A 10728-nucleotide genomic window follows, 5' to 3' on the forward strand; every position below is an offset into this window, starting at 1 on the left:
ATATATATATATATATATATATATATATATATATATATATATATATATATATACATACATACATATATAGACTGTGGCCAATATATATATATACATATATTCAAGAAAAAAATAAATAGTAAAATAAAATTCTTACCATACCAAAAAACCGTGACTTTGGGTTTTTACCAAAGTTTAAAGAAATGAAATTCCAGCTTCTTTCTGTAAGACTTTGGTCATACTCCCCTCTAGAGTTTAATATATACAATTTGATATCAATGACTCTGTCATCGTTCATATTTTGAGCAGAAGTAAGATCCAGGCATTTGGAGAATTCGGCATTGATAAAAGAGATATGACTGGAATTAAAAGGAGTCTTGAGAGCTTTTTCTAAGATTTGTGATATTTCTTGACAAAAGTCAGATTTGTTTTGGCAGAACTGGTACCAAGAGGTAGTTACACGAACTATGATGTATGATGGTATATGAGGTTTCCTTGTGGTGAATGGCACCAAAACTGTGCTTAAGACCAAAACTGGGATTTGTGTTGTTCCCAATCTCTTTCCAGTTGATGTGAATGGAAATGTCGTTGTGTCTGGTAATGGAAGAGGTGGGGAAGTTGATGATGCAACAAATGTAGTTGTGGGTTTAAAAGAGGTTGGTTTACTAGTAGTGGTTGTAGTAGTAGAAGTAGCAGTAGCAATAGTAGTAGTAGTTGTAACAGTAGTAGTTGAAGTTATTGCTTTTGCTACTGTGTTTACAGTTTTTGTAGCTTTAGCAGTGGCCTTAGCAGGAACAGAAGCTGTACCATGTGATGTATTAAAGTCAGTGGTACTAGAAGCAGAAGTAATAATTTTTCTAGTTGTAGGAGTTATTGCAGATGAAGTGGGAATGAAAGTGGTTGTACTGGAGCCATTAGTATATTTGGGCACACTGTTTGTTTTTGAAAATATGCTAGACATTAGAATTGATGTTGTGTAGGGTTTTGTTATTGAACTAACTGTTGAATTTGGGTGCGTAACAACCCCCTTAGTAGTTTGTATGTTTGTTTTATTTGTCACTGAAGTATCGACCTTCTTTGATGTTGGGCTGATACTTGTCATTGCTAATGAATCATGAGTCAAGTTACCTTTAAAATTATGGGTGGTTTTTATGTTTTTATTTGTGGTTGTTGGTTGGGGTTTTGGTGTAGGTTGAGTTTTTAAAAATGTAAAATGTGTAGAATGGAAGGATGGAACTGATGAAGACAAAAATGTGGAAACATGCTTAGGTTGATCTGAATTTTTGATTGGAAGGAAAGTTGATTGGAGTTTGGCATTATGAGTCAACAATTTGCTAGGGATTCCTGCTATTGTTGTTTTGCTATAAGGAAATTTAGAGCTTTCTTTCTTTTTCTCTATTGTTGAAAATTTAGCCTTTGCTAATACACTTGACGGTAGTAGTTTAGAGTTTTTCAAATGGGTTGCCAAGCGGTCTTTGTCAGTATATACACTTCTACTAGTTTTATGAACATGAGTAGTATCTTGTTCAGCTATACAATGCAAGCAGACTGTAGATGAATGCACTAAAGGGGAAGTAACTGTTTTAAGTAACTTTTTGGTAGGAGATGGCTTCTTAGAAACATTAATTACATTTTTAGCTGAAGAGGGAATATTTTGTGAAGTGTTTTCCCATGATGTTTTTGATATGTTTGGTAATTTAGAAGTTTTTGGCCGGAATTTGTTATTTTTAATGGACATCAATGTGGTGGGGATGTTTTGATTGCTACTGCGATGAGTTCCATTCACATGTGTATGTCTTGTTGGTTTTGTAAGTATAATATTAGTGTTTTCCTTCAGTTGTTTATCTTTAGCTGTTTGCTGCTGGTAACTTGCAAAGTCTACAGTTTTTGTGCTAGAATTTTTCAATCTCGGTGGAACAGAATGCATTGTTGTATGGACATAATTAAAATCTTTTGAAACAGTTTGGTGTTGTGAGTTTTCTTGTTTATCTTTCACTGTATCCTGGAGATGATGGTTTTTTACATGAGAAGATTGTGTTGTAGTTCCTGGATTTGTTTTGCTTGAATTAATATTGTTTGACCATTGACTAAATTTTTTAAATTGTGTCATATTAAGGCTGTTTGTTGTTTTTTTGGAATCAAACTTGTGAGGCTTTAACGACACTGTATCTTTCATGAGTTGACCATTTCTGTTACCTTGCGAGAAAGGATAGTCTGTAGGATGACTTGGTATGGAGTTATTCCTTCGTTGGACAAGGAAGCCTAAGGATAGTGGCTTCACCATTGGCTCAGCAAATGTTTGACAAAATATTATTATCAAAAGGATAGCTGTAAAGAAAGAAAATGAATAAGTATAATTATATAATTATATAAATTATAACAAGTGATGGCAGTTATAACAAAATGTTTGTAATGAGGAAAATAAAAACCAAATGAAAATACAAATATTATGATGTTATTTTACAGTATTGATAAAACTAAAATATAGTGCATCCAATTTTAGACATATGTCAGTCTCATAAACCATCTGATATATTGAAAATATAGTTTCCTCTTAAAACTTTTTTAAGATCAAATGTCTAAGATGTGTTGTTGTTTATAAGATTACAATTCTCTTAACACTTAACCTTGTTGCAGTCTATATTTACAATGCTTTTTTATCTATACTATGTTCAATTGGTTTGATCTCATTTCTGGATGTATACACAGTCTTGAACTAGATACAGACCAGGAAACTTTATCTATAAAATGAAGGAAATAATTTTCTTGTACATTAGGTCACTGATACAAATATAATTTTAATAATTTGAAATATAATCTTAATTATATATAATCTTTTCCATAATTTGTTATTTTCATGTCAGTTTTAATAGTAATTTGATGTCATGTTTTATAATTTCTTCTAAACTTCAGCTTCAGTTCCGAGACACAACTACAAATGAAACTACAAAATTATCACTGTAAATCTTTTCAAATCACAAGAGTCATACCAAAAAACATCATGTATGTAAGCTCTCCAGAGTTAGCTTTATAAATGTGCTAAACATGCCTCATTTATTTGAATAGAAAATGATTGAATAGTGCCTGATGTATTTATTTCACTTGTAAATAATTTTAATTGTTGTTCTCCATTTTAGAAAGTAGGTAAATCAAATTACCAATTTATACTTAGAATCTCAAGGGAATTTGAAGTATCAACCTGGTAATGAATGTAATTGGAAGAAAATGTTTGATTTGACTTCTACTTAACACTTCTGAAAACATTGTTTAAAACAAGTTTGCCATGTTTACTTATGGTATGGAATTAGTGAAAAATAAAAATAAATGTTTGTTTCTAAAAGTTGCTTTTGAGTGGAATGATTAGAAATGATGTAAAAAATTTTTATTATTGAGAATGTGAAAAGGAGATAAAATTTATGTAGGAAGACATGCCAAGAAAGAGATTATTCAGAGGCAGAGACAATTAAGTATAGCTTTAAGAACCTTAAAGGAAAAAATATGACAAGAATGACAGGATTAACAAAAACAACATGAAATATAATGGAAAGCTGTTATAAAGGTATCAAAATTTCAGAATGTTATTATTGTTAAATACTCCCAGTTAGCTCAGATTATGTAATGCTCAAAGTAGGAGAAACCTACGAAAATTTAGTAAAAAAATAATCTATCTACTGGCCATGTGGTTTAGAAGTTCACTGAGCAATGATGTGATTCTGGGTTCAAGCTCACAGAACAGTGCCTTGGGGAAATGTTTCTATCATAATCTTGGATCAACTAAAGTTTTGTGAGAGAAATTTGGTAGAAAGAAAATGGTCAAGTCTTCTAGATGAGGTGTACCTGTACAAAGGTATTAAATTTAATCTACTACCTGGTTTAACACTACCACCTTAATTCATGGGTGCTGTTAATGGAGTCTGCTCTATTACAAGTAATCAGGCAAGTTCTTTGGCCAAATGCTAATCTATAAACCATGGTTTAATATTGTTTTGCTCCTCTACATTTAGAGGTTCTGCAAAATGACACGTGGGTATTACCCTTTCTCCTTTCACTAACCAATAAGAACTTTATAAAATCTCAGTGAAATATTGGTTGGTTAGCATTAGCTAGCTGGCAATAATTTGGCAAGGCCATTAAAGCATTTGGTAGAATGCCTCAGTGTTTCTTTTGAATCTCTGCATTCTGAGCTCAAACACTTTTAAAGTCAACTTTACATTTCACCCTCTTTGGTGACTATTTTTAGAGGGCATCTATGAAAAAGTTCCCTCATTAGCTTAACTAAATAGTGGTAACTTCATCTTTTAAAATTCTAAGTTCAAATCTTGTCGAAGCTGATTTTTCTTTTGCCTCTCTAGAGGTCAGTAAAATATGCAATATTGAAATAATTAAATCAATATTCAGCATGATTCAGAAATCTCTGGCATCTAAATAATATATAAATTTTATATATTACAGTTTTGTTTTTATGTATTCTTAATACTATCTTTGCTATTTTCTTGTGAACAATTTTGGAACATATATATATATACTATTGAATCTTGGGAGGGGCATTATGCTGATAATGGTAAACACACACACTGGTTCAGTCCTTTGTTATTATTGTTAGATAATGGTTTAGTTACTCCATTAACCAATTTATTGATCAGCCATTTTTTACTACTTTTTCAAACTCATATGTTAAACACTTTGGTCAAACAGTTAATCATTCAAATGATCACTATTGTTAGTGTTGTCATATCTTTTTTCGTCAAATAATTATTTCAGCACATTGTTGCAATCTCTTCATTGACACGTCTCTCTACTTCCATTTCTTTTGAACTGATGTTCCAGCATTGGGATTCATCCGAGATCTGTCTGATATGAGTATGTGAGTGTGTATATGCCTGCATGTGTGTGTTTTTATACATAAGTGTTTTCATCCGTATGTGTGTGTGTGTTTTTTAAATACTATGTCAGTTTTCCTATACGTAAGATAGCAGTTTTGGTTTTCTCTTTGTTTTCTTCGTAAACACACATTCATCCATATACGTTTCTCTCAAAGACAGTTAAACCATCTTCTTTGTTTGATAAATGTTGAATAATTTGATATCTATCTGTGCATGAGCATGGGTATGCGTGCACGTGTCCATGTGTGTATGGGAGGGCATGTGTGTACAAGGGTGTGTGGCTGGGCTGTGTTTGTGTGTATGAGTGTGTGTGAGTGTGTGTCTGTATCTCAGTATGTCTTTATGTGTGTGTATGTTTGTGTGTTTGTGTGTACTTCTGTAAGCATGTTTCCATGTGTGTATGTATGCGTATATGTGTGTGTGCATGTTAGAAAATTGTCATTATCAAAAGATGAGAGAATATTCATTATCCAAAAAATGGCATAATGCTAATCCTGGCATAAGTAGTTAAACAGCCTAGAATGTCCCAGGAAGTTAGCAGTTTGAAGAGCAAGACTGTAGGCCAAGCTATTCTGAAATCCTTAATCCATGGTAGTCAACAGAGGGGACTAAGATAATGAATGTAGTGGAAAGGTTGATGAAGACTGTGGCAGGGAAATAAGAGGTGAAGGAAGAGTAGAGAGAGAAAGGGTGAGAGGGAAATGAGATGTATATTGAAGTTTACTCTCTTCACTTAGAGAGACTTTTGAACTGTACTGTATAATCAACAATGCCTATCTCTCAAAATTTGTAATGTTAGGTCATAACAGGTAAAGTAGATAAAGTATAAGAAATCCTAACGAGTTTTCTTTCTAACAAATAAATTCCAAGAATGAAGAGATATTATAACATTGAAAACTTAGTAAAATTCAATTTGTGCTTTTCTTCAAAATCATAGAATGATGTATTCTTAACAAAACCAACGAAAACATTCTTCTTTGCACCTTAAGATGGCATTTGATTTTATTACTTGCATTCCAATTATCTGAAACATACTCAGCATATCATATGGAATGCAACCAGAAGATATCTTGCAAACCACTTTTCTCAATTTCAAGATAAAGTATTCGTTAAAGCTAAGAAATCATGGATCAGTGTCTAGTAAGAATCTGTGCTTTTATTTCTCTTCTTCTTCAGCTTTTATTTATGTAGTGTATCAGTTTTTCTACTTTGTGACAACTTTCCTACATACTTGGACCACTCTATGCAGATGACATTTAAATCGCATCCACTCTCAAGACACCAGAAACAGCTGCATACAAATTCCAATCATACATAAAACAAGATGGAATTCTGGTCTCAAGATATTCCACTGATTACATTACAGCAAATAAATCACAACATGACACTTCATGAACAGGATAACGAAACATGCTTTAATGATATTCAAATAATGACACTCCTAAAATAACTAAAATACTTGGTAGGATATACAATGACTTAATATTATTCATACAGCTCAGACTACAGAAAAACATGATCACTAACAGCATTTAGGAAATATACATAATACATTGCATTTATCTATAAATATATCGAGTTCATCATAGACTAAATAAATCTTACCTAATACCTCCATATCTCTCATACAAAATTCCATATAAAATCAATCTCATAAAGAATATACTTTTTTTTTTAGTTTTCTTTCTATTCTTCTTTCTTCTGTTATTTATTGGACTACAGTGGTGTTTGGGCAATGACCTCAAAGAGTTTAGTTGATTATGAACACTAGTTATTTTATCAATCTTGGAGGAATACAACACATGAAATCAACTAGGTATAATTGGAAGCAGCCATAACTTAATACTACAAGGTATTTGTCACATGAACTTCATTTTGTTCTTAAATGCCTGCACAGCCACAACTACACACACACACAGACACACATACATAAATATTCATATGGCTGTGTAGTTAAGAAACTTGCTTTCAAACCATGTAGTCTTGGGTTCCGTCCCTCTGCACATCATCTTGGGCAAGTATCATCTACTAGAACCCAGGCAAACCCAAGCTGTGTGAGTAGATTTGGTAAATGGAAATTGGAAGAATTCCATCATATATGTATGTATATATCTACATGCATATGTCTTTTTGCGTTTGTCCCCCAGCCTCGGCTTTACAATCAGTATTGGTCAGTTTATGTTCTCATAACTTAACAGTTTGGCAAAAAGAGATCAATATAATAAGTACCAGGTTTTAAAACCAAATACTGGGGTTGATTTGTTCAACCTAAACCCGTCAAAGTGATGCCCCAGCATGGCCACGGTTTAACGACCAAAACGAATAAAAGATAAAAAAAAAAAGTCACAAACAAGCCATTAGCACTTTTACATACTTTACCATTATTTTTTAATGGCTTAGCAGCATATAGATTTCATTGATTACTTATTATCTGGATTTTTTTCCTTTTTAGTGTTAAAGCACAAGGACATGGTAAGTTTAACATAGATAACTCTTCATTTAAAACTTCTTAATGTAAAATGTAACCTTTCTTCGCAGAGATGCACTGTAAAGTTTTGAGACTTATTTTAAGAAAAAACCAAGTAGCCTCCTTGATACAAGGAAATATGGTACTAAGCAACAAAAACATGCAAGTTTCTGATTTTACTGGTGTTTTTATTCATTCCAGAATGATAGAAATAATGTGTACTTTCATTCTTCATAGAGATATGTATATGTTAACTATGTAAGAGAGAAATAAACAGAATCACAACAGTAGATTAAGAAACCTGTTAATATCTTAGCAGTAATGGAAATTTTGCCAAATAGTGGTGGTGTACGTACTAAAGACGTTAAAAAAAACAAAAACAAAAAAACATTGAAATTGTTCGGTTGCAGTGAAATATTCTTGATAATAAATGTTAAACTGAGCTGAACAAAATATTGCTATGGTTGCATTAAAGATATTTGTGAGAACAGTTCTGAGATCAAATCTTGAAGAAGTGAAAGCTGTTTTTCATACTTTAAAGTTTGATGAAATAAAGTCAAATATTAGAGTCAGTTTAAGTCAATTGTTGCCATGTTCCAAAATGAGCGACCTTGTACTGATTTCAGAAATCAATATTTGAAAAATCTATATAAAGTTTCCTTCTTTGTTAAGAAAATATATAGAAGCCCGTCGATAAAATGCTGTGATATCACACACACACACACCCACACACACATGCGTGGTTGTGTGATAAGAAGCTTGCTTCCAAATTATGTGCCACCTTGGGCAAGTGCCTTCTACTATAGCCCACGGCCAACAAAATCTTGTGAGTGGATTCGGTAGAAGGAAATTGAAAGAAACCTGTTGTATACCTTTATTTGTGTTTGTGTTTGTCTTCCACAGCTTGACAACTGGAGTTGGTTTGTCTCTGTCACTGAAACTTATGTATGTGTGTATTCTAGAAGCTCTCAGGAAGCTATAAGCACTCAGCTCTAAGTGCACTGCATCTTATAGTAGAAATAGCTGTTAGCTAATGAAGCTCATGCACACATCATCATAGATGGATACAAGTATATCAAGTCATGCCTGGTAAGTTAACCAACACCAGTTCATTGGTTTTTTTTTTTTTTCAATGAAATAGTTTTTAACTATTAATTGTGAGATACTATGGATATATTTTCTTAGTAAACTTTTCTCATGGTGAACTTTCTTCATGGTAAATTGATGGTGGTGAACTCTCCTACAATGAATTGATGGCAGTGTACTTACCTGCAATCATATCAAATATCATACAACACAAATTCTGGATTTATAAACATTTTCTGAACCTCAACAGAATACCTCTACTGCCAATGATGACTGAGAAGGAGAAGATAAGATAATCTCAAGAATCAAGAATTTTCCAAAGTTCACATACCAAGAAGGAAAAGTACAAGCTTTTTTCCTGGAGATAAAAGGACAATCATGAATACATGTTTCTGTAGGTACCATCTATTGCCCTGTCTTAACTCCAACAACCAAGGTAAGGATATAATCCGTGAATAGAGACACCAAATATAATAAGCAAAACTAGAATTTCAGTCTGGTCTAATTCAAATGTTATTTCTTCAAAAATACTCAGGAAATAGAATACCAAAATAGTATTGAAATAAATAAATGGTATGTGAATATATGTGATAAAAATCTTTCCCTTAGAAAACCCTTTAAATGTGAAAGGCAGATATATCTGCCCAAAATTTTATTTTATTGTACCCCATCTTCCCATCTGAGAGCTTTTTGTCTTGCAAGGTACGTGGTGACCCTGTCAGTGCTAGTGCCATGTAAAATGTATTGGTACTGGTGCCACATAAAAAGCACTGGTGCTGGTGCCACATAAAAAGCATCTAGTACACTCTGTAAAGTGGGTGGTACTTGGAAGGGCATCCTGCTGTAGAAACTATACCAAAACAAAGAATGGAGACTGGTGCAGCTCCTGTCAAACTCTCCAACCCATGTCAGCATGGAGAACAGATGTTAAATGATGATTAACTATAGAAAGCAGCTTTACTCCATGGTTTTGGGGAAAAAAAACAAACCTTTCCTTAGGCTGAAAAATGTGGAGACACCCCCAATGACACTTTTTACAAAGAACAATTTTTCAGATTTTCATAATTTTTTCACAGATTTTATCAAATATCTCTTTACAGAGCAAAAGAATCAAATACTTTTTGTAATGGATATGAAAACTGTACCAACAGGAGATACTGGAAAAGTATTGCAGAAGCAGAAAATATCAATTCTATTTTATGATGAATAATTAACATTATAGGAATGACCAGGAAATTTAATTAGGCAGTCAAAAGGTTAAGAAGCTAGCTTTATAGCTACATGGTTTCAAATTCAGTCCCACTGCACGGAATTTTGGTCAAGTATCTTTTGCTGTAGCCCCAGGTTGACTAGTGTGGTGAGTCTAAGTAACAACCATAGTACTCTTTTACTCTTTTACTTGTTTCAGTCATTTGACTGCAGCCATGCTGGAGCACCGCCTTTAGTTGAGCAAATCGACCCCGGGACTTATTCTTTGTAAGCCTAATACTTATTCTATCGGTCTCTTTTGCTGAACCGCTGAGTGACAGGGACATAAACACACCAGCATCGATTGTCAAGCAATCCTAGGGGACAAACACAAACACACAAACACATATATATATACATATATACGACAAGCTTCTTTCAGTTTCCGTCTACCAAATCCACTCACAAGGCTTTGGTCGGCCCGAGGCTATAGTAGAAGACACTTGCCCAAGATGCCACGCAGTGGGACTGAACCCAGAACCATGTGGTTGGTAAGCAAGCTACTTAACACACAGCCACTTCATTATGAGGGTCGAGATATGTCGTGCATTGCTATACTCAAGAAAGACCCACCCACAACAACCCAACTGAGATCCTAAAACCAAGATGCCATATAAAAAGCATTGGTGTAGGTGCTGGTGCCACGCAAAAAGCACTGGTAATGGTGCCATATAAAAAGCGTTCAGTTCACCCTGTGGAGTGGTTGGCATTAGGAAGGGCATCTTGCTATAGAAAGTATGCCAAAACAGACCATGGAATGTGTTGTGGCCCCTGGCCTTGCCAGTTCCTGTCAAACCATCTAACTCATGCCAGCATGGAAAACAGACATTAAATGTGAATGATGATGATGATAGTAAAGGTGGTGAGCTGGCAAAATTGGTAGCAAGCCAGACAAAATACTGCCAAGCATGTCATCTGTCTTTGCATTCTGAGTTCAAATTCCACCCAAGTTGACTTTTCCTATCTTTTCAGGGTCAATGATATAAGAACCAGGCATTGGAGCTGTTGTAATCCAATAGCACCCCTCCCTTCAAATTTCAGGCCTTGTGCCTATAGATGGAAGGA

The 10728-nt window shown here is 33.8% G+C and overlaps 1 protein-coding gene across 2 annotated transcripts in view; it reads right to left on the minus strand.

The window, feature by feature from the left end:
• Nucleotides 1-10728, minus strand: part of LOC106871625 (mucin-5AC) — a 591942-nt gene that overhangs the window by 188057 nt on the left and 393157 nt on the right. For both annotated transcript variants that reach the window (XM_014918237.2, XM_052977025.1), the window contains exon 5: nt 137-2307. In XM_014918237.2, coding sequence (XP_014773723.1) covers nt 137-2307 — 2171 coding nt within the window. The remainder of the gene's footprint in view (nt 1-136; nt 2308-10728) is intronic.

Source organism: Octopus bimaculoides, chromosome 2, assembly GCF_001194135.2.
Source record: "Octopus bimaculoides isolate UCB-OBI-ISO-001 chromosome 2, ASM119413v2, whole genome shotgun sequence".
Taxonomy (NCBI): domain Eukaryota; kingdom Metazoa; phylum Mollusca; class Cephalopoda; order Octopoda; family Octopodidae; genus Octopus; species Octopus bimaculoides.